The 23,636-nt window shown below is 38.7% G+C and overlaps 2 protein-coding genes across 7 annotated transcripts in view; one reads left to right on the forward strand and one right to left on the reverse strand.

The window, feature by feature from the left end:
• The window catches only part of DNAH14 (dynein axonemal heavy chain 14), a 74,066-nt gene extending 65,118 nt beyond the window's left edge, over positions 1 to 8,948 (forward strand). For 5 of the 6 annotated variants that reach the window (XR_010471635.1, XR_010471636.1, XR_010471631.1 and 2 more), the window contains one exon: positions 1,289 to 8,948. The gene's annotated coding sequence lies outside the window, so the exon portion shown is untranslated. The remainder of the gene's footprint in view (positions 1 to 1,288) is intronic. The other variant, XR_010471632.1, reaches the window with a different exon arrangement.
• On the reverse strand, positions 2,882 to 23,493 carry LBR (lamin B receptor). The gene is made up of 14 exons (XM_065058582.1): positions 23,253 to 23,493; positions 18,432 to 18,612; positions 16,752 to 16,940; positions 15,016 to 15,099; positions 14,181 to 14,358; positions 13,400 to 13,596; positions 12,579 to 12,633; positions 11,009 to 11,203; positions 9,591 to 9,694; positions 9,062 to 9,187; positions 8,798 to 8,966; positions 7,486 to 7,566; positions 7,268 to 7,390; positions 2,882 to 5,821 (listed from the first exon to the last, which is right to left on the reverse strand). The coding sequence occupies exons 2-14, from the start codon at positions 18,594 to 18,596 to the stop codon at positions 5,661 to 5,663; spliced, it is 1,827 nt and encodes a 608-aa protein (XP_064914654.1). The 5' UTR covers positions 18,597 to 18,612; positions 23,253 to 23,493; the 3' UTR covers positions 2,882 to 5,660.
• Positions 23,494 to 23,636: the final 143 nt, after the last annotated feature.

The raw sequence follows: 23,636 nt of genomic DNA on the forward strand, positions 1-23,636 counted from the left end.
CTTTTTCTGCTCATTAATTTTCACTTATATTCCTAAGGATCTACCAGGCATTACAGTATTTTTCACAGGGATTCACTTCATCTGATTTTAAGCTTTATTTCTGGCCAGCTGATAACATTTAAAAGTGGGAATGGAAGCACTGCAAGGGTCCTGGGAAGCTGGTCCTAAGACAAGCAGACAAGCTCATGTGTGCACTGTTCAAATCTCAGGAATATTGAGACAGGCTGGTGACACTAATATTTGGTCGTGTAGAGTGACTAAGGCACTGTGTATGTATATATATCAGTTTAAATGTCAGAGTGTGTTTCCACTGATGAATTGCAGTCAGTTATGTTTCTCACCTTTGGGATCTCCATTAAATATTTCCCCTGGATATCTGTAAAGACATTTCTCACGGCTGTTGTGTGGACTGACTGAAATCCTCTCGGCATCCCCATCTTCCACAAGAGGCATTTTGCGAAGTAAATATAACTGGCTCAAATTTCCCCATTTTCAATCGAAAGTCAACTCCATTTACATTTCACCCAGGTCCCCAGGAGGGGCTTAAGATCCAACAGCTGATCTTTAGGGCACCACTGCTGCACGTTCAGCTTTCCTTTCTTTGGCTGAGGAGGGAACAGAAGAATATGAAGACTCATTGAACCATTACCCTCCTAGTCCTTCACACAGAGGTCAAGCAGGGAAGCAAATGATCGCACTGAAAAAAAGGTAATTTTCCAACAGTAAGGCATGCCATTCATAATGTGAACATGCAGAGCCAACACTGTGAAGTAACAAGCAAATAGTAAATAACCTGCTCCACTAAGGGTATGTAATTTGACATGTAATGCTGTAAAAGATATATTAATAGAAAGGTTTTGCTGTACTCTGCCTGCCTGGGATCACAAATGGATCCTGTCACGTCCTATCCCCATTCAGATGGCAAAGAACAAACCACCTCAAGGTACAAAACAAAAATCACTTGAAACATTTGGCTGGATAAGCTCCTGAGGAGAAAGATGGATGGAATGTTGGCATAATGTGAATACGACAACCATATCAAAAAGACAAAAAAAAAAAGCTGGAGCACCAGTCCAAGTTTGGCAACTTCAGTCTTCTCTTCAAAAGGTTTCCCCACTCAAAAAAACAAAAACAAACAACCCCAAAAAACAAAAAACACACACAAAAAAACCCCACAAAAAATCCCAACCAACCCACCACCACCAAAAATCAAACCAAAACCCAACGCTTAGCTTTTCTGAAATATTAAAAACATAGAAGCACTATCAAAATGCTTTTTTTCTTCCAGTTTTAGGGAGCTCCCCCACCAGAAAAGTGTTGGAGTTTTTGGTTATATACAGGCACACTGGAGAGGTCATACACCTGCTCCCTGAAACAGCTTTCACTCCACAGAGGTAAGGACTGTGCTTCTGGTGAGGTTTGAATGAGAGGTTGTAAATGTAATTTAAGCAAACATTTTGATCACTTGTGGCAAGTAACTTTCTGTAGGTAAAATTATCACTACTGTTCCTTCAGTCATGTATCATTTCCACTGGAGTCTTGTTCACATTAGGTCAAAAATCTTTCCAGTTCAGGAAAGATATTGAAGTGCTGGAGCAGGTCCATAGAAGAGCAACAAGACTGGTGAAGGGACTTGAACACAAGACCTATGGGGAGAGGCTGAGGGAGCTGGGGTTGTTTAGTCTAGAGAAGAGGAGGCTTAGAGGTGACCTCATCACTCTCTATAACTACCTGAAGGGAAGTTATAGCCAGGTGGGGATTGGTCTCTTCTCCCAGGCAGTTAGCAATAGGACAAGGGGGCATGGGCTTAAACTCTGCCAGGGGAAATTTAGGCTGGATATTAGAAAGAAATCCTTTACAGAGAGAGTGGTCAGGCATTGGAATGGCTGCCCAGGGAGGTGGTGGACTCACCATCCCTGGAGGTTTTTAAACTGAGATTGGACATGGCACTTAGTGCCATGATCTAGTAAACGGACTAGAGTTGGACCACGGGTTGGACTCGATGATCTCTGAGGTCTTTTCCAACCCAGTCGATTCTGTGATTCTGTGAAAATGGCACAAGGTTTTTAGGCTGCATCTCACAATTACACAAAGCTGTTGTTTGCTTTTTGACTTCTAATAGAAGTTGTGGGGAAAAATACAGTATAATACAGACAAAATAAGCATTAATTCTGTCTTTTTGCAGCTAAAACTAACAGAGCAGAGGAACAAAAGGAGGTAACGCATCAGCCTTGCCACTCGGCTGGGCTCCCTGAAGGTACAGGATCCTTTCACCTCCAGGCTTACTGACTCACGCTGTGACAGCAGCCAACCCACCACACCAGCAGGGACTGTGTCTCAGAGTCACAAAAGCAGGTGCCCTGCTGTGCCAGCTCTGTGACTGACAGTTCTTAGACACTTCTAATGATGACTATTTCAACTCTCTGAAGCCATCATGTTTTCCAGTAATCACCTTTTCCAGCCCAGTAACACCAAAGTTACTACCCACTGAGGTTTTCTAGCCTGCTTTTCCTTCCCCTGCCATGCCACCTACTACTTAGCGCTTTGATTTTCTTCAGTCCAGGCAGATGAACTAAGTAGCTGATGTAGATGGTGCTGATTCAAAGAACAAATGCACTCTCGGGCTGATGGTGGACCTGTAAATTTCTCCATAATGAGGCAAAGAAATTAGAAGGAAAGGGAGAAGCAGAGATATCCTTTTAAATGGATAGACCTTTCCTTAAAATTCCCCACACAGGCTGCGAGAAACACCTTGTATGATCATGTAACACTCAACCACGACCACTGAGACAAAAGAAACTTCAAACTTGCATCTTAATAAATCAATGTGAATTTTTTTCAGACACCACCACGAATTGGCCAAGAAAAAAAAAGCACTTCCTACTTTTAAGCAGAAGCTTTATTTTAGTTTATAGGCGTGTTTGTATTAAAAACAATTACTTCAAAAATCAAATTCACAGAAAACTCAGCATGTAAATAAACTGAAGTTATCACTGGTCAAGATCTGTTTCTGAAAGACAAGGGCTCTGAATTACATTTTAACAAACTTGCATGGCAACAGACAAAACTGGGACGGCTGGAGCATCTCCGAGTTGATAGGCTGGGGAGTTATAACTGTTCCCCCACCTCAGCATATCTGAAAACACCAGCTGTGAACTGGTGCACTTCAACAATTGACCTATTTCCCATTTATCCATGGACCAACCACTGAAAAAGTATCCCAGTTTAATCTGCTACATCATACAAGTGCGTGCTCTTGCACGTTGTTACAGGCACTGTTGTTTTCTTCGAGGAACAAAAGTACTTGTCTTAAAACAATTTCCTTACAACACCAACATACAGATTTTCAGAGGAAACTATCACAATCAAGCTACATTATATACACAAATGTACAATTATCTTTCAAAAAATGCCTGTGTACAAAATAGAGGGTTCTTTTATTAAAAACAAAAAAAAATCACATGCTAGATTTCAATTATATCAACATTTTTAAAGAATTGAATATAACTGATGAATAATGGCAACATTCTGATTTATTAGGAACCTTCCTGCAAGCCAGGTGTAAAGGCACCTGCACTATTTAAGAAACTAAGAAGCTTTTTTGGACAATTTGTGCTATAAACCTCACGTATGAAATATGTGAAAAGCTATCAGCTGTGACAACAGAAGTTAGTTAATTAATGCAAGATTTTTTCAGTAAAGTATAAAATTATTCTACTTATGAAGTACATACTGCAAAGGCATCTGATTTACAGCCAGTTAGACAAAGAACACAACTAGTGACTGGAACACATACATTAGTTAAAAAGTCAAATATATACAAAAATATATTAGAAAGTGGTCGAGCTTAACCACAGGCTCATGTAAAAAATGTTGTTTTAAATAGCAATAGCAAAAAAATAGCTATTTTCTCTATCTGCAACAGTACAAAAGGCAAAACCTACATATGAGGTAGCAATGCCAAATTAAAAAAAACCCACGACTTTGGATTGAGGAGCATTTCCTACATTTTTATAGCATATCTGTCAATACAAATATTTTAATGAACACTTCAATTGTTTCAAGAATTAATACATTAATTTACAAAAATCTTTATCCGATTAACATTTTTTAAAAAAATTACTGGAAATGCTTTTAGTTAATGTTTTCTCCTGTTTCTAAAAAAAAAAGCTATCGCATAAAGGACATGGACCTGTTGGAGCGAGTCCAGAGAAGGCCACCAAGATGATCAGAGGGCTGGAGCGCCTCTCCTATGAAGACGGGCTGAGAGGTTGGGGTTGTTCAGCCTGGAGAGGGCTCTGGAGAGACCTTCTAGCAGCCTTCCAGTACCTAAAGGGGACCTACAAGAAAGCTGGAGATACTTTTTCCAAGAGCATGTAGTGACAGGACAAGGGGCAGTGGCTTTAAACTGAAAGAGGGGAGATTTAGATTAGATATAAAGAAGCAATTCTTCCCCATGAGGGTGGTGAGGCACTGGCACAGGCTGCCCAGAGAAGCTGTGGATGCCCCATCCCTGCAAGTGTTCAAGGCCAGGTTGGACGGGGCTTTGAGGCAGAAGGTGTCCCTGCCCATGGCAGGGGGGTTGGAACTAGATGGTCTTTAAGGTCCCTTCCAACCCAAACCATTCTCCAATTCTATGATTTTCAAATCCAAACACTGTACAGCAAAAAATTGGAAGCTTTATTATACACACCTGGTAAATGCTATGGTACATCAAGCCATAATTTACAAAGATCAGAATAAGCCAACTGTGGACGTTTTATTATTTTCTGCCAAATACGCATATGCTGCACCTTTTACTACCTCATGTTCAACGCTCGATGCAGGACTACAGTTCACTACCACAGCTCTGCCCACAGCTGAAACAAGTGTTTGTATCATCTACCTTCAGGAGCCTGAGCCAGAAGTGTGGCTTCTCTCTAGGGTCAGGGGCACTGCCAGGCAGCAGCTTGGAGTCCCCCTTGGTCTGGGCTTAAACTGCCTCAAACATGTGGGGATGGGATGGGAGGGGACAGTCGTTCCCTTTCACTTGTCCTCCCGATCCCATCCCTTTATCCCTCCTGCACCTGGAGGGTGAGAGTGGCCACCCGAGTCTCCCTGACCAAAAAAAACCCATATCCCATGAATGAGAAGCCAGGAGATGGACAACCACCCAGATGAGCTGTGCCCACTCTAGGCCCTCACGAGGGTCAAATCCTCTGCTTCCAGCACCACTGACCAGAAAGACCCTGCTGCTCCTTCAATCTGGGCAAATGAGTCAGACATCTGAAGTTAGATGGTACAAGTAACACAAAAAATTAACTGCACGGAACTTCTGCATTTATTGTATTAAGAAAATAATATACTTTACATCACAGTGCTTAATTAAATGCAATAAAAAATGTAAACTCAGGATTCTAGATAAAATTTCACTTGAAAAATTAGGGCTCCAAGACTTCTTAAAATTCACAATTTTTTAAAAACTGAAGCAACAGTCAGTTCACATAATTCACATACTTAAGATTACTTGTAAATACCTGTTGATGCACTCCACTGTTTCGTCACTTTTTTTAAAAAAAGCCTAAATAGCAGATAGATCAAGTGCAACGGTAAGAGGTATATTTTTATTCGCAAAGAAACTAACTTTAGAAGTAATTTGCAAGTCAGGCATCTGGAGTGCTCTAGTAGATGTAAGGAAATATGCGGTATGGTACACGCTGGCAATACCTTTCCCATGCCAAGCCATACTTTTGCTTACAATGATGTTCATCACGAGCTTCTCTATGAACAAGCAAGCAGATGAAATATATCACGTAGAAATACGGTAAAATGTGATTAAAACCTGTAGAATAAAGGGAGACAGTCACTTTGGATACAGAAAAGAAAAATCCAGAAGTGTTAGGTATTAACAACATGTACTAAACAAGTAACATACTTGTGGACTGAAACACCTTGTACTTGTGTTCTAAAGCATTGTGTACTCACAAGGACAGTGCAAAAACTGTGTAACATGTTTACATGCAAATAGGAAAAGACCCACAAGAAAAAAATTATCCTTAAAATTCAGAGTCTCAAAATCTACCAACTATATGCTCAATGAATGCAAAGCTGGCAAACATTTTACATTCTTTAGCTACCAAAACCAGAGAAACAGTTAAACCTCTGCAGCACTGAGCTGCTCCACAGAGTTTTCTCTGGTTTGGCTGCAAGTGGCTGCTCTTGCTTTTCTCAGAGCACAACACAATTGATCCCCTTCTACCCCCATGCAGTTACAGCAATGCTTCCACTTCTGTCATTACGATGCTGACAGAGGATTCCAGTCTCTCATTTTCATGGAGAGAAGCCTCTTCCAGGATACAGTCTACAAGTGCATAGGCTAATCTAGTACTCTATACTTTCAATTAAAATCCAAAAGAAAATTAACCCCTGGAGGAACACTTGAAATCCAGCATCCTCTCTCAGCTGATGCCCCAGGCTAGGGCCTTAACCACCTTGACGACAAATTCCCACTCTGCCAAATCTCTGTATGTCCCACTGTCCGCAAAAGTTACACTGTGCCTCAGCTCTGCTTCAGCAGAGCAGCTGGTCTGCTCATTTCTGTGCTTTTATGGAAGAGAAACTCCTTCAGGCAAGGGAGGAGCCCAAAGCCATTTCTGAAACTTGAATGACAGGGGGCAGGACTACCACGATCCCATCTATTTTTTAAAACTCTCACTGCTCTTTCTAAGCTCTTGCAAATAATCGTGACTATAAAACCACGCTGGTTCCCTGCTTTCCTCCAAGTGCAAAGTTAATTAAAACTAGGAAGTATTCATTAAAAAAACTTTGAAACAATTCCACTCCTTTCTGTTTCATGACTTGAAAAGTATTTTGCTTAATGTACATCCCTATGTACATTATGTGTACATATGTACATATGTGGTAGCCCTTGTCTCCAAACAAATTCCCACTTTTTGAGAACTTCCTTTGAAAACACTATAGCACAGCCACTAACCTAAAACAAAAAGGTAAGAAACAACTTCTTAGCAAGCAAGCCCTGTTGTTACTGGATGATGAAGTGTTAGAAAGAAGAGTCAAATCTATGATATGTCAAATTCATACTAAGATATAAAGGATAAGATACAATAGAAAACAGGTGCCACATTAAGCTTGTAACACAGAAATCTGCCATTCAATTAATTACAGATTTTATTGTCTCAGATAATTATCACTTTGTATTTCAAACCCAGGCAGATGCCAAAATAGACAAGCATTTTTGATCAAATCCACTTCAGTTTCAGGAACTTACCACAGGGTAGGGACCATGCGAGAGCCATGATGATGTCGCCAAGATAATTAGGGTGACGAACAAAACCCCACCAACCGGTGACAAGAAGCCCTTTTCCAGTTGCAGTGGGTATAAATTTGAGGTCTGTGAAAAGAGTATTGTAGTCAATACAACAACTGAAATGTGTATTTAACAAACAACACACTGTATAGCAATTAAATAAGAAAAAATGCACTTACAGGCCAATTTGGGATCTCCTGGATTCCTTCGGAAATTATTTTTCTGAGAATTTGCACTACGGAATATGTAATATCCAATACCTGAAAATAAAATATTATTTAGTTTGCACTTTCAGTATTTTCCACTTTTGTTTCCATCAACAAAAGCACTCTCATGCTCTCTGCCCGTCTTACTACAAAGTATTTTCCTACAAGACAATAACTGATATCCTTCAGTTCTCAGAGCTCTAACAAAATAGCAATGCGTTCCATATGATCTTACACTTAACTGACTAACTTTTAAGATTTTGGAGAAGCTTTATTTTCACGTCTACTTTTACATTTTTATCTTAGTTTATTAACGTAACATTGAATTTGAAATGAAAATTAAGTGATGTGCTGCAGTTTATAAGACTACAGCTCTGTTAGCAGCCCAGTATTTTGGTGCCATGCCTACTTCATAAACTGACCAGCTACTTAAAAGTTCACAATATTAAAAGTACCAAACAATGAAGTATTATCTGGTTTTGAAATCCATTTCCCCCACCATTTTCACAAGGCAGCTTAAATTTGCTTTTTTCTGAGGCTGTATTGAAAAAACCATGATCATGACACTATTCAAATAATGATTTTTAAAAAGAAATCAAGAAAAAAAACCCCTGCAAATAAGATCTTGTTTTTCTCAGGATTGCACATACTAAGTTGTATACCTTCATATTCTAAGTGTTCGAATTCTTTGTCATGTCTACAAAAACTTTTTCTTTTAGGTTTACTAAGACAAAAGGGACAAACTACAAGGCCATATTGGTGCAAATTTAGAGTCCCCTAAGGATACAAGATCTTTTCTCAAATCAGTGGTCTAGATCAAAGGAGATGTTTTCCATTGACAAGAGTCTGAAACTATGGGCATCATGGGTGGAAATGCAAATTATTAAACAAAATCTCTTTTTTTCCCCCTAGTTTCAGTAAAGTATAGCTAACAAGCTATTGACTTGTTTTTTAGAAGTCACTCACAATTACTCGGGCTGACTTTAAAAGACATCTGCTGCACTTCATACAAAATGTTTTAAGTTGCTTCTGCAACTCCAGACAGCACCCAGCAAAAGATGCCTCTCAGCAGAACAACTACATGTCCAGACTCTCATTTATCCTTCATTCAATAAAATGAGAATTATATTTTCTATTAAGCAGTAGCCAGACACATGCTTCCACCAGCTCTAATACAGATAATTTGACCACTGCATCTCACCTGAAGCTTCACTTCACAACTCAAAGAATCAAAATCAGTACTACGTTGTTAATACCAGTAACAATAACATTTTTTATAACTTACAGTTCAGAATAGTAATTGCAGCAGCAACAGGCCAAGAAATTGCAGTAGGATGACCAACTAAATAGAAGGCCTGGAGACTGTAGACAAACGGAACCCACACCAAATCACCGAATGCTAGCATGAATCCAAAGCCATCATGGGTAATATCCATTGTAGTCAAAACAGCTTCCTAGAAACAAGAATAAAAGAATTTAGAATTCACAAAGCCTCATTCATTTACCACTGTAATTAGAAATCCTACAGTTTAATACAATTGCCATTTACCTCATTCCAAAGAGCATCCACCACGTACAGAAGCTGAAAGCTGTTGACGAGTATCATGGACAGAGACGGCGTACTTTGATTGTGTATCTTCATTTCAGCCAAGAGCATCGCCAAGTTTATAACAACCTAGTTTAGAAAATACTTTATTACAAATTTTCCTTATAAAAGTAAGCGGTCTTTTCTATTACACTATAGAATATTTTTTTAATACAGACATTTTTGACCAATGTTTCACTTAAAAAAAAACCACACCTGTCTCACAAGCCACAGTTTGCAACTAGCTACACTTCTGAAGCTATATAACCTGAATATAGGAACACTTAAAGAAAGATTTCCATTTCCCGTAAAGCAAAGGAGACAATGTTAAAATTTTCCTAAAGTGAATAAAAACAGTCACTAAAAATCTCGTAACAGGAAACTGTTTTATAAATACATATTGTATATTTAATACCAATTATACATGTATATATAAAAAGAATCAATTTGTGCAATATTTAAGCAAATAAAGCAACTAAGATTACTGACTCACCCAGCCTATTAATCCTGGACGCAACTCACAGAAGTATTTGAGGTCAAAACTGCCAATACGTGGGTTTAATTCATGTCCAGTAAAAAAATCATAAATAAAATACCCTGCAGATAAGACACAGCCTTTGTTAGCAATACTCTTCCTTTAGTCTGCCACTATACTCCTCCCCACAAAGAAGTTCCTGCTTTCTACTAAAATTGTCTCATTATAAATAATTTTTTAAGAGTCTTTAGATTGGCAAGAAAAATGTGGGAATATAGGCAAAAAACAAAGAAAAACCCGTATGGTTTATATTTTAAGAGGCCCAAATACTGTATTTATTAGGAGGACTAAACACTTTAGAAGTTACTGTAGCCTTATTTCTCCTTGATACTTGTTTCTTCTTTATTTTCAGCCTTATCCTGAAACCCAAATCACAGTTTCCATGAACATGATCTTATGGTATTAATTAATACTACTTTTCCTCCTACTTCATTGCTCATCTCTGGGAGCAAGAATTTCTTTAGCTGTGACAATTACCTGTCCATCAAAAGAGATGGACAAGAAGGAAAACAGAGTACCTTGACTTCAAAATATCCTGCACTGAGTCAGCAAATAACAAGCGCTTTGCATAACAGCTACAGAATGCTACCATACCACTTACAGAGACTATAACTACACTTTTCAAAGAAAAAGCTATTTCTGATCATTTATTATTTCCCTTCACATACATACTGCACTGACAAAGGAACCGAGGATATCAGAATACTTCATTTTAATACACTAAATGTTCTGTCCATTAACTCCCTTTCTTAGTCGCCCTATGATAATTTTAAAAGCAGTTTGTTTAATGTTTAATGCTAATCAACTTTTCAATCTATCATTTATTCTACAAAAAACATATGCATATAGTCGATACTTTCTAGGTAGGTAGTCTAATGACTGCATTGAAATTTCTTCTGAAAACTCAATTTAGCCAATTAGATTTACAAGTGCACAGTAAAAGTTAACAAATAAACAGTAATTTCAAGTTCTGTATCTAACTTCCCATTGCAAAAATATCTAGATTTTTCAGTTTTCCTTTCCATGCACAGCCGTTTCAGGACAAGGCCCACCAGCAGGGACACTACAAAGCAAACTAGACAAGCCTCTTAAAAAAATGCTGAAAGGAAGGAACTGGCCCTCTCATTGCTATGGGACTAGACCAATCAAGAAATCTTTGTTTAAGCTATTCAAGATAATCCCACTAAAATTTTAAGCATTTTACCACATCTGAGCATGAACAAAAAATTGCCATTTAACTTGCAACACGAATTTTACATTGATAGAAAGTAAAATACACTGTTATAATAAGCAGCCTGAAATCGAGCCTCTTAGTAATAAAAATGAAACTGTAGCAAACAATTGGAAAGAAATTATTGAAAATATTTATAACTCACCAGAATTTCCACCAGGTGCTAGTTCTTCCTGGGGTGCTTTCAGGGACCGAATATACAGATAAATGCTCAACACCATAGAAAAAGCTGCAGCTGACACTGCAAACTGCATGAAGTGATCATACAAATAATGAAGCTCAAATTGAAAGTATAATAAAGTTCCAATAACTGCAGCAGTCAAAACAAAAGCATAAAACCCTAAAGGATGTAGAAAAAAAACACATTAGTCCAAAAAAAAAAAAAAAAAAAAAAAAAAAATATCATTCTAGCAGAACCTACCCAGTCCAGATTTTCTACTTTCTCACTTCTTCCGAGATTTGTCTATATTGCAAAAATGTCTAACACATTCTGCGCTCCTGAGCTTCAAACTTCTGGGCCACGGCAATATACCTAACATGTTCTATCTATACCTTGAGATTTCCTGTGTTTCTGACTATTTCCAATGATAGAGACTCGACAGTTTTTCTGTGACACCCATGCCAGAGCTCAGTTACCCTCACAGTAAAAAAAACCACCAATGTGTTTACTGATGGTCAAATGGAACCTCCTGTATTTCAATTTGTGCCCACTGCCTCTTGTCCTGGCAGCAAAAAGATGGCTTCTTCCTGCCCCTCCTTTTTTTCTGCTCAATTTTTTATTTTATTTTTATTCTTTCCTTTTTAAACTATCCAAATCATGTAGCTTATTTCTTCCCTTTATCAGGATACAGAAAAATATTGCAGGACTATGTCTCTGCTAAAGCCAGAAGTCCAAAACCAAAAGGTTATGAGGTGGCCTCAGCATGACTCACGTCCACAGGACATAATTCAATCTACTTCTATGATTTACAGCCCTATTCTGACTTTAACATGGTGCATCTTACCAAACTATGACAAAACCCCACTCAAGTTTTTAAAGTAATATTAGGATTCCACTGCCATCAGACAGTGTCCTTAAACTGACTAATTAAACAAATAGGTAGTCTGCAACACCTGCAAGGCAAAGTAGACTTTCCTATTTAAGCCTGAAAAAGCAGGGCTGCTGAAATTTGTTAAACCACAACCTAAACCTAGACAAGAAACTTGCCTTATTCATAGGAAGTGAAATCAGGTCTAAACAAAGACTCAGAAATGTTCTTTGCCAGGCAAGATTAAGAACATCTTAAATCAATTAAAACACACTTCTTATTAGTCTGTAAATCAGAGACATTCAAGACTATCTAGACACACGGGTTAAGATCTTTTCAGATCATTCTTGAACATCTCTTCCAGTGCAAAAGTCCATATTACATGACCATTACTAACACTGCTGATAGGCAACTGCCCATTTAGCAACAACACAAGGAATATGACAGAAGTCACCAGTCACAAGTGGATGCACACCAGGTGCTCTGTTTAGTGCTCTTGGGCAGTTAGTTCCTGAGCATTAACATTCTTCCCCCAAAAAAGGGCTCGTCCTCTTTTATGAAAGATTTAAACCAGAAACCTAGTTTGACCAGAGAGTGCATAGTTCATCATTCATGTCTCGTGGTACTGAGCACTGCAAATCAGATGGTAGAATCAATTTTCAGAATAAGCAACTACAACTTGCTTACCATTTATCCGGTAATGCAGTTTCCTTCCATTTGAAAGAGGCAGTCCTTCTACAACCTAGGAAGAATAAAATACTAGTGTTTCAACAAAGTACTTTCTGGGGGAACTGGCAGGGGAGGGAACTCAAGCACAGCTCTGCCACAAAGACGTTCAATCAAACTAACCAGCTGGGCACATTCAAATCTGAAGATATGCATTGTTTTTGAAAGTATACTCTGGATATCAAAAGAGTAACAATTTCAAATAAAAACTGTTAAAAAAAAAAAAAATCTTCCTAACCAGACTCAAGAAAACAGAACAGCTCCAATCATTGTAAACACATACAGCAAGAGAACAACATGACTGAATGATCTATTTATTCTAGTTTTCTTTGAGAATCTGCCAGTATCCTTCAGGTCATAAAAAGAGGAAAACTGAGCATTTGCCTGATACACATATGGCAATAATGGTTTATAGCTTCCCATAAGTAAAGATTAAATTCCAAAACACTAGATATCAATAGTATCAAGTAGTTTGTAGATTTACAAAGCCAGGTATCTGAAATTCTTCTAGAATTCTATCAAGCAAATTTTATCCAAGCTTTGATTTGAACTCCTGTATAACATCTTCTGCCTTTTCTACTGTAAGACTGTGATATGACAGCCACCAAATTCTTAACAAACTGTGCTATTTTAAGTTTACAGAATCTGCATCAGCTATATTCCAGCTTAATATGGAAAACTAATTCACTTTCAAATTCACTGCATTAGGAACATACCCCACATTCCAGCCTAATGCACATATTAATTATCCATAAGGGCCTAATTGCTACTGAACAACTTACCTTTCCAACTGGCAGTAAGTAAAACAGAGCTTGCAAGAAAAACCACAGAAGAAAAACACCAAACACCCTGGCCTCCCAGAGACTTTCAAGTGGTGGGAGAGGAGGAGGGAAGTTCATCAGACTAGGGTCATCTTGTTTGCACATCAACAGCAAGTAGAATACAGCAGCAGGCAGGAAAAATATCAGTGTGAATGTGCCTGTAAACAGACATCAGGCCATATTAGAAGATAAACATAGAAAATAAAAATAGTTTCAATCCCACTAGTAAAGTTTAATATTAACTTCAGTAACAGAAGAGAGGCTGTCATTATCTATTCCTGAAGCAAGAGAGCAGAAATCCCTCAGTTGCATAACGGAATACAGAGGCATTCTTCTCATTCCCATAAGGGGTGATATAACCAAACAAAAAGGTAACACCCATTGCGTGCCTTTAAAACTGTTCAAAAACTGTATAAGGAGTACTGTACAGTTCGAAGCACATACGTTTGAAAATGTAAAAACTTTGCTAGATAATACTTAAATTTTGTTTTGAAATATTTAAATCATACAGTGCAAGGGAAGCCTCAAGACCTTCACTATATTTCACAAGAGAACCAAGTGTAGTAACGGTTCTTTGACTGCCAACACCAGTATAGACTACAGGAAGCACTGTCATATCACTCTGGATTCTGCAACCAGGGTCCAAAAATTGGAAAAACAGTTCTTGACATGACAGTATGGTCAGTAAATACAAAACATAAAAGTACTAATTTTCAACTATTACAACAATCTGCACACATACCAATTCTTCCACCAAACTCCAGGTCCTTTGTTTTTGATGATGCTTTCTCAATTGTTTTTATTGTCTCAAAAACCTTTTTCTCTGAATATACCTCTTCTTTTTTCTTTTCTTCTTTTCTTGGACGCAAACTGTACTGTTCAATCACACGCTCTATTTGCAGGTCTGGTTTCAACTTTTGCTGTTAATGAATAAAAATAATTTACTAAAAAAATTCCCAGTGATTTTACTGTATTTTACTCAGTTTTTTCTTTAGGAGGAACATTATTCACTATAAAACACCAACACACAATGTATTCTACTCCTATACAGTACTTAAGTTTACACATCCATATGAAGAGACTGCTAAACCCAGTTTCATTGTGATCACTTAGGACATGGATACATAACAGCAGCAGTTTCAGTACAAGTAATCCATTTGCACCCTCCTCCCTTCCTTTCTGCCATAACTTTGTGCATTAACTGATGATTGGGACTGATTTGGCTGAACAAAATAAAGAAAAAAAAAAAAAAACAAACACAAAAACAACAACACAAAAAACCACACCACACACTTTCTATGGACAAACGTTCACTCTGTAAAAGCATGGGAATGAACACAACTAACCAGTGAGGGCTTCATGGAAAACAAACAAACAAATAAATAAACAAACAAGAAAAATTAATGCTGTGCAGCTCTAATACTCTTCCCTTCTGACAACTTCATTTCCCTCTGTCCTGAACTTAGTTAGCTGAAATGTAACCTATTTGACCTCTGAGTTCTATCTTGCATTCTATTTCTCCTCAATTATTATATTGCTGTTTTCTAGGGACTTCTGAGAAAGATAAATGTTCATACCTCTGAGATCACACGGGATGTGTCATTTCTTTCCGTACTGTCAGGTTCACCATTGTACCTTCTGGTGTTATTCTCACTCGGTTTCTGATTAAAATAAAAAAAATAGTTTCAGCTTTCTGAAAGTAACAGCTGCATTAAGTGTAAGTATATAATAAATAATGAACACTAACTATCTAGTGGGCTTTTTTCAACTGCAACTGTTCTGGTTTTCTCCACAGGAAAACAAGTGAGTTCAATATCCAAAGTATGGACAGTTCCAGCTCACAAACAGGGGAAGAAAACTCATTTAAGAAAAGGAAAAGGTTACTAATTCTTTTTAATTAACAGTGAATCAAGTGAGAATACAGCTACCAATTATTTTTAACTCATCATTAGAAAATGTTAAGTACAAAATACATGTCTACTTAGTTCTATTAGGAAAGCATAGCAAATTTCAGTGTCCCATATATGACATTGTTCTACAGGACTGAAAGTTTGGTTTTCCACTGAATATCTTTCTAAGAAATAAATTCTCTTACAAAAATTATTTTAATGAGTCTAGGTTGCAGAACTCTGGGAATACACAGCTCATCTCTTTTATTTCAACTTAAGCTTTGCTGAAAAGGTCCATGTCCTTCCAGTCATACATCAATAAAGATATTTAAACTTTTTTGTCTAAAGTGAAGTATAGCCACTGGCTACAAACTAGTTAAAATTAGTGTTTCGTGCACAGGCTATGCACAGGGTCACATATCTCAAAGCAGTTCACTATGGAACAAAAATCACCACAATTTCAGTTCCAAATAATGCTTTCAGTAGTAGCAATTTACTAAACTAAACCCATCTATTTGGTTTAGATTGGTCCTGTTTAGTTTAGTTGAAACCTAACTAAAACCTACTTATTTTCAATAGATCAACAGAAGGTATTTCTAATTCCAGGGACTGTGTCTCAGACAAGTATCACTTCAAACTACTTCAAGAGTACAAAAGGCAGAAGAAACGCTGTTTGTCTCTTAACAAAGAAGCATCACCTTTACTGTGCTTCACTTCCAGAACACCACAACCACTTATAGTACTCCACAGAACTTTCGCAAGAAGGCGAAGAATAAACATCATAAATTTCAGCTAAAACCCAGATATTTGATAAACTTACAAATCCTTACAGAGTAATTTTTATAACGAAGACACTTATGCAATATTATCAAGCAGCAAGGCCATATATATATATCCCACACTTGAATTCTGCAGCAATTCTCCCATAGAAGCTTAATGATTTCCATTACTATTTTAATGAACTGTGTATGAAAACAAAAATCATTTTATTTAAAATTCTAATATCTATATGCTATGTATTGATCAATACATCTTATAAGTAGGCTAACTTCCCTGGCCCCATTTCACAAGTAGGAACATATGGCTAACAATGATTTCAATATTAAAATATTAAAGAACCTGTGTTTGATTGAATTCTGAGAGCTTCACAGTACCACCAAATTCATACAGAATTTAACAACATAGGTTTACATTTCAAGAATTTCCTCGCAGCTCTGCAAGCTATAAAGTGTATTTTCAAAGTAAAAAAAGGCAGTTCTGAGATACACTTTTGCAGCTAATTATGTTGTTTGGGGAACATGAACTACAGATTTCGCAATAACAAACCCAGTACACATGAAACAAATCTTTAGCAAACAGCAAAAATTTGTTTTAAAAAAATCCAACAAACCTACATACAAAGAACAAACAAGCAAAACTAATACCAGTAGATCTAAGCTGGTTTCCTGAATGACTTTCTTTTTGTCATCTCTGTGTTCTCTGCTTTGTGAAGAAGAACGACGTCTGCCTTTTCCTGGCCGACCAGGAGATCTAGATCGAGATCTGCTAGTACTTCTTCTGGAGGGAGAACTTGAAGAGGACTGGCTCTTCCTGTGCTTGAATGATGACTGTGACTAAAAGAAAGAGGAAGAAAGCAAAACGTTATTTTAGACATTCCAAAGACCAATTTTAGAAACTTGCTTTTTTTGCGATGAGGACTCTGGCATATAGTTCTAAAGAATTCTCTTATTTCCTTTATTGATGCTGTCCAAAGGTAGTGAAGAAAGAGCAGCTACAGCATACTCATTTTGCTGGTAATATCCAAATTATCCTGTCCCAAGTCTGACTGCTGACAATTCCTCTCGGAGCTACAGCAATCAGGACACATCAGGACAGGGATGTGGGCTATCAATGTGAGCAGCAAGCTCTTAAGCCTTTGCCTAAGTCAACGAAATGATAGCCGCCTCTTAAGCCCTAAGAAACGGGTATCATTTCAACTACTTAGCTTTATTAATACATTTGGCCTAGCAATGATTTCTTTAAAGCAACATAGCTCAGATCAACATCCAAGCCATCTAAATCATTAAATTAGATGAGATAACTGATTTCATAAACAGTTTTTCCCAAAAGTACTCAGTTTTATTTTTCTGTGAAGTCTACAATCCTCATTTTCCCATGTAAAATTTTCACCATACTTTTACAAGGCACAAATGCTTTATGACAAAGGAAAGTATTTTCTCAGCTTGAGTTTGCTAACATGCAAGAACAAAAGTCAGAAAGTCTTAAAGCAGTGAAAATGTTTGTCTAGCTTAAACATTATTTCCCAAATGAAAATGTCAATTACAGGGCATGTACACTGTTACCAAAGAGAGAAACTACAGTTCACATAGACACGTTAGCATGAAATCATACAAGTTTCAGAACAGGCCTTAAAAACCAACTCTATCAAACATTCAAGTAGCTTTTTGTCTCATGCATTATTACGTTTTAAACTGAACTGAAACCTGTATGCAGAGTTTTAAAGGCCTTTATTAGTAACAAAAACAAAATAATAAAGATACATAAAGAGGTGTAACCCTTTTTAAAAAGTCCCTTATTGTCACAAATAGAACAAAATACCTTTGAAACCTTTGGGGACCTAAAATGGTACAAGCTAAGCACAAATGCTTTAAGTATGTGCTAAAAGGGTACACACTATTTATATTTACAGTGATCCTTAACCACATGCTTGCATCTGTTTTCAAACTTTTTTATTCAGAAGTGGAAAAAAGTCAAATTAGTATCAACCCTTTGATTATTAGCTTTATAAGCTACCTGAAAACAATTTTTCATTAACAATCACGCTACAGAGTTCCTGAATAATCAGACTACTTTTTCCCCAAATGTATCACTGTTTTTTTCAGCATAAAGAAAACAATCACACTTCCTTGGACATATGGTCAGCATTCTGAACTTCTACTTGAGACACTACGTAGGAAAAAAGCTATTATTTAGCACCAATTCCTTGAAGACACAGTTAATGAAAACATGCAAGGCAACTATCCAATTATAAGTTGTATTTTTATCTACATCATAAAATAATCTTCCATTAGAAATAATGATAATTATATGAATTGTGTACTTACCCTTATATCACTTTCTTTCAATGCAAGTTCAGTCCCATCTTTGTACTTAACGGTATAAAGATGAGAAACATCATCATAATTAGTCACTTGTACTTCATAGTACAAGACACTGCCGGGCCAACGGCCCATCACCACCTCGCCATCAGCAAACTTCCGGCTTGGCATTTTCCAAAAGGAATCTCTATAGTAAAGAAAAAAAAAAAGAAATCAAAACATATGCCAGCCAAACATTAGCTTGAGTTTTCCCTACTCTATTTCCATATCATCCAGGATGGAACAGGGAACAGTAAACAACTCTTCACCTCAAATAGGCAAAATACTGCCTGATAAGAAAAAAAGCCATGATCTGTCTTCCAAATTAATAGTAGATAGAAGAAATAGTCTTCAAATAGAGCAAAGATTGAAGTTAGATGTTATGAAAAAGCATTCAAATGTATTAATAGTATCTCTAGACCAGTATTCAACTGTGATATACAATCCCCTTTGTCAGAGAATCAAAACCAGGCAAAGTATAAATTTGACCAAAATTACGTAATACAGTTTATCTTATCTAGATGCTATCTGAGTGTACTCTAACCCTCTCTTCTCGTGGTTCTACAAAAATTACAACAGTGATGATTTCTAAATGTTAAAATAAAATGTCCCAAATCTGTTCAATGCACACAGCCACATTTCATACTTTCTTCAATTTATTATGTCAAACACTCAAAAGTCAGGAAATGTCTGAATTCCTGTCTGGGCTGCAGATTTTCTCTTTTCCAGCTATTTAGCACAAGGCATGTAATGCCTTTTGCAAGGCCTGTAGGAAAACAAAGTACAGCATCAGAGCAATCACATAATATCCTGAAAAATTAAATTCTATCCCTCTGACTACACCATAAGGTTTTTACCTGATATTAACAAAACATGGTTTAAGTGGCTACCACCACCCTTGGTCCACCATACCAGGGTGCTAAGAAAACCACAACCGCAACTTAGGGGAAGTTATGGTTTTAAATGCAAAATCCCATATAACTCCTTGAAAAGTGCCTTGCATTATGTCATGATCTTCTGAAAATACATATCCATGGCAGAAGATACTTTTATCCTGAACTTCTGTGACTCAGGCCTCACCATATAAATTGAGGGTATCTTTAAAGTATAAGGTAAAGTGCATACTAACTTATCTACTATCACTATGACGAGCATAGGAACTAGGGAAGGGGTGGGGGAGCAAATCAACCAGTAAATGCTTTTGTCTCAAAACATTTTAACCTGTTTGCTATAAATAAGATGTGAAACCACACAAAATGAAGTGAAAACAAATATTTAACTAGATACTAATTCATTACATATTAACTAACCTGTAGGGAAAGTTAGATTCTTTGGCAGAAAATACTGTTAACATGCAATCACAGGCCTTCATAACACATTGGGGGATGAGGCTACATGAGGTTTTTCAATCAGCTTTCACTCTGGCATTTCCTGAAAGTTGCTTGCTATTGTTAAATTTTACACCTGTATAGCTCTCCAAGTCAAAGAAGAAACAAAACACTCAAAAAAATTCCTTCATGTGGATGTCACTGCTAATATTCCTAATTGCTTTGGAACAGAAACATCTGGGAATCTCCTTTGCTCTATAATATTTGATGGAGCAAAAAGAGTTAAGTTTTATCATTTGGTTTCACTGATACTTGCCAGTTAGAAAAATTGTCAAAAGTTCTAGTCTATCCTTGTAGGCACATGCTCTTTCAGCTCATCTGTCTTCTACCTAGTGTTTCTTGTCCAAATCTCTTCATACTTTCTTGTTCTTTCCGAATTCCCACTCCTGTGACTGTTTTATCCCAGTCAGTTTAACCCCCTCAAATTCATGGCCTTGTTTCTTATGACTCCGTTAAATAAAATTTCCATATTTTCATTTTAAATTCTCTCTCCTTACACCCCTTTACTTCCTTGAGGGTTTTCTGCCTTTTCTGCCCTTGTTCACCATCTTAGTTCCAGTTCCCCTTCGCCACCTCTGGGCTCAAGATCTGATCTCAACACTCTTGTCTGTCTCCTTGTCCAGTTTTCTCACACAAAAGACAGTTCTTAGGAGACCTATGTCTCCTATGTCCCCAGTCTCTTGCATAATTCCAGCTTTCTCCTCTTCTTCCATAAATAGTCTAAACACTGGTCCTCTACCAAGTCCAGTCATAGCTTTCATCAGATGTCATGACCTGATCTAAAGACTTCATTTCCTCTTTGCTGTTGTACTTCCTACACTCCAGGCAATTGTTTATTCTCTTTACCTGAAACTCCTCAGGCATGATCTGTAAACTCAGAGCGTGACCAAGACAAAGCTGCTAGATCCTACGACAAAGTTATGAAAAACAGAACCATAGGAGTTTAAGGCCATTTTGAAGAAGGGAAACAATTTTTCACACAGTTGTTACTAAGGACATGTAAACCAATTTTACAATTGACAAGAAGCACTTCAGAATTAAGATATAATTTCACAGGGATAATAAAATGCAATTCTCTGCCAAATCCAGCATTTTTGTACAGAAACATGAGGACAGCCCAAATAAAACATAACCTGATGATTTAATTCCTTTTAATAGCAGAAAGACCTTCTCTCCTCCAACCTTGTTCTCAAAATGAGCTGAAGTTTAGTTTTAAGAAGCTGGAAAATGTGGTTGAAGGACCTTAAGTTAAATCAATGTTATGTAATTCAGCCTGATGTAGATATCCATAATATGAAATACATCTAAGCAAGTGGAAACATCATCCTGTGATTTAAAAGTAATGAGCAATCTTGTTAATGGAAAAACCTACTTATTTTTCCATTTTTTCCTTAAATATTAAAGCTTAATAGTGAGAACAAACATTAAACACTAAAAAAAGTAAATATTACTTCTTATCCTATCAAAAATTACCAGCTTGTTCTGCACCCCTGTGCCTCTTGTGAGGGAAGTTTGCAATCCTCATTCCATATATCTTTAAAAAGCTACACCTCTTAAAGGCAGCCTTCATCTGTCCAGATAACAAAAACCATTACTGGCACCAAGAAAAATACAGATAGGAAGTCTTTTACGAAAATACAGTTTGGAAGTTACATTTTTTTATTTACTTTTCAAGCTCTCCATACACCTCTGCTAATTTTCAGGGTATCAGCTGGCATCAGCCTACTTATAACAGTCCTATACAAACTTTTAAATTCATATATCGAAGTGACCTCAAAAGAAAATTACTTCATACAAAGAACCCTACACTGTACAGATACCTGATTCTAAGTATGTCCACTTACTCCCAAGATGAAATTTGTGTTTTCTGCAGCATTACGATTTTCCTTTATGAACCCAGACTCTAAGAGAATGGCTCAAAAGGATTTTGTATTCTACACCTACACCAAGCCAAGACAATTAACACACAAGTCTGTGGAGCTTAAAAACTGGTCAAGAAGAAAAGTTACTGCTGACTCAAGCAAGAACGAAACAATTACAGAGTAACATGACAGAGAAACATATTGCCCCATACACCCACTTCTGATCTTTCTTAATGACCCTCTCACTAGATACGTGGAAAGATATTTTACTCCTGTCAATAAAATAAAAAGCTGTTGGCTTGTAGCCACTAGAAGATCATACCACATCATCAGAAGTTGAGTGCACAGTTTTAAGAAGTAAAAAAACAAACAAACAAACAAACAAACTCAAAAACAAACTAAAGTTTTCCCTCTTGGATGAGCAAAGTTCATACATATTCATTGATTCTACTTACTTATTCTGACATCGCACCACTAGTAGATAATTGTGTATGTCAGAGGAGGGAGCCAGTTGAACGCAAGAAAACAAAAAATCCAGGAAGATAAAGAAAACTTTGACAGTCAAGACTAACAAGATGCAGCTTTGTACATGCAAATTACTACTGAATTCACCAGAGACCAAGCTGTGCAGGACCTTTTCAGGATCACCACTACACACTCTACATTTCTAGCTCTTTACCACCAAGCTCTCTTTTCAGGTGTTTGGGTCTTGAAAACTATTTAGTCCTTTAAGTATGAAATACAGACATGTTTGTGTAATCTTTATGGACCTCCCAAACTGTCTGAATTTGGACACAGGCTGACGGGTCATATTCTGGTGGAAGCATCTACCATTGCTAAAGCTTGGCTCGACCAAACAGCCAAATTAACTTCACCATTACAAACGGGCACAAATAAACTTCAAGGTAAAATAAAAACCTATCACTCGTCAGACAAGGAAACGAGGCTCTTCCCTTTAAAAAGGCTTTTCAACACACGCACTGAAAGCGGAGGGAACAGGCCAGGGAGGTGAACTCCGCAGGCAAGGCCGCGAGAGGCGGCGCGGTGTTGACAGGAAGCGACCCGCGTCCCGGGGGCGGGAGGAGGTCGGGCCCCTCGGCCCAGCTCCGCGGCTCCGCCCCGACCGCCCTCCCGGGCCGGGCCTGGCGCGGGGCCTGCGCCGTGGGGGCAGGGAGGGGCCGCACCGCCTCCCTGAGCCTCTCCCACGGCGCGCCCCCGCCACACCGCCTGGCCACGGCCTTTCGCCGGGCCGCGCCCGGCGTCGCTGCGGAAGCAGACGGCGGCGTGCCGAACAAAGCGGGGGAACCCGGCCCCGCCATCCTACCCGCGAGGGCCCAGGCAAGCGGTTCGGACAACGGAAACAGGCGCCACTCGCCTGCCCACCGGGAGAGAGGCCTGAGCGGGGCCGCGGCCCCACGGCCGCGCATGGGGGCGGAGAGAGGCGGCGGCGATTGGCCGGAGCGCTTTCCCTCGGGAAGGCCGCGAGGGGGAGGGGTGTGTTCTGACCCGCGCCTGCCCCGGTGCCGCCATACCCTTACCTGGCGCCCGCCCTCACCGGGCCGGGCAGGAGGCGCTTCCGCGGAGTGGCGGGAGCCAGGCCCGAGCGCCGCGCTCTCCGCTGAGGGAAACAACCGCCCTGAGCGACGGTTACGGCGCGCAACGGTCCGCCCCTTCGCCCCGCCCTCTCCCGCCCGTCGACGGCGTCTATTGGCTGGGACGCGCCGTTTGAATAGTGGGTGGCCGCATCCTATTGGTTGTCGCGCGATGGCGCGGTCCTCCCGCCCGAGGCCTGCTGCGCGCCCGCCTCGGTGAGAGGACAAGCGGGGGGGCTCGGCCTCCTTCGCGGCCACGGGGGGTTGATAACGGGTGCGAACGCGGAGGGGAGGAGAAATTCGGGCAGGGAGAAGGGGGGTGAAAGGCTG

This window comes from Columba livia, chromosome 3 (assembly GCF_036013475.1).
Source record: "Columba livia isolate bColLiv1 breed racing homer chromosome 3, bColLiv1.pat.W.v2, whole genome shotgun sequence".
NCBI lineage: Eukaryota > Metazoa > Chordata > Aves > Columbiformes > Columbidae > Columba > Columba livia.

What these genes read in the sequence shown, in the direction of transcription:
- LBR (XM_065058582.1), bottom strand. Translation starts at nt 18,596, where the DNA reads ATGCCAAGCCGGAAGTTTGCTGATGGCGAGGTGGTGATGGGCCGTTGG. An exon ending in ACTTACTGCCAGTTGGAAAG is followed by an intron (nt 12,634 to 13,399) that starts GTAAGTTGTTCA and finishes TATTCTTCCTAG; the next exon opens with GTTGTAGAAGGACTGCCTCT. An exon ending in GTCCAGGATTAATAGGCTGG is followed by an intron (nt 9,188 to 9,590) that starts GTGAGTCAGTAA and finishes TTTCTAAACTAG; the next exon opens with GTTGTTATAAACTTGGCGAT.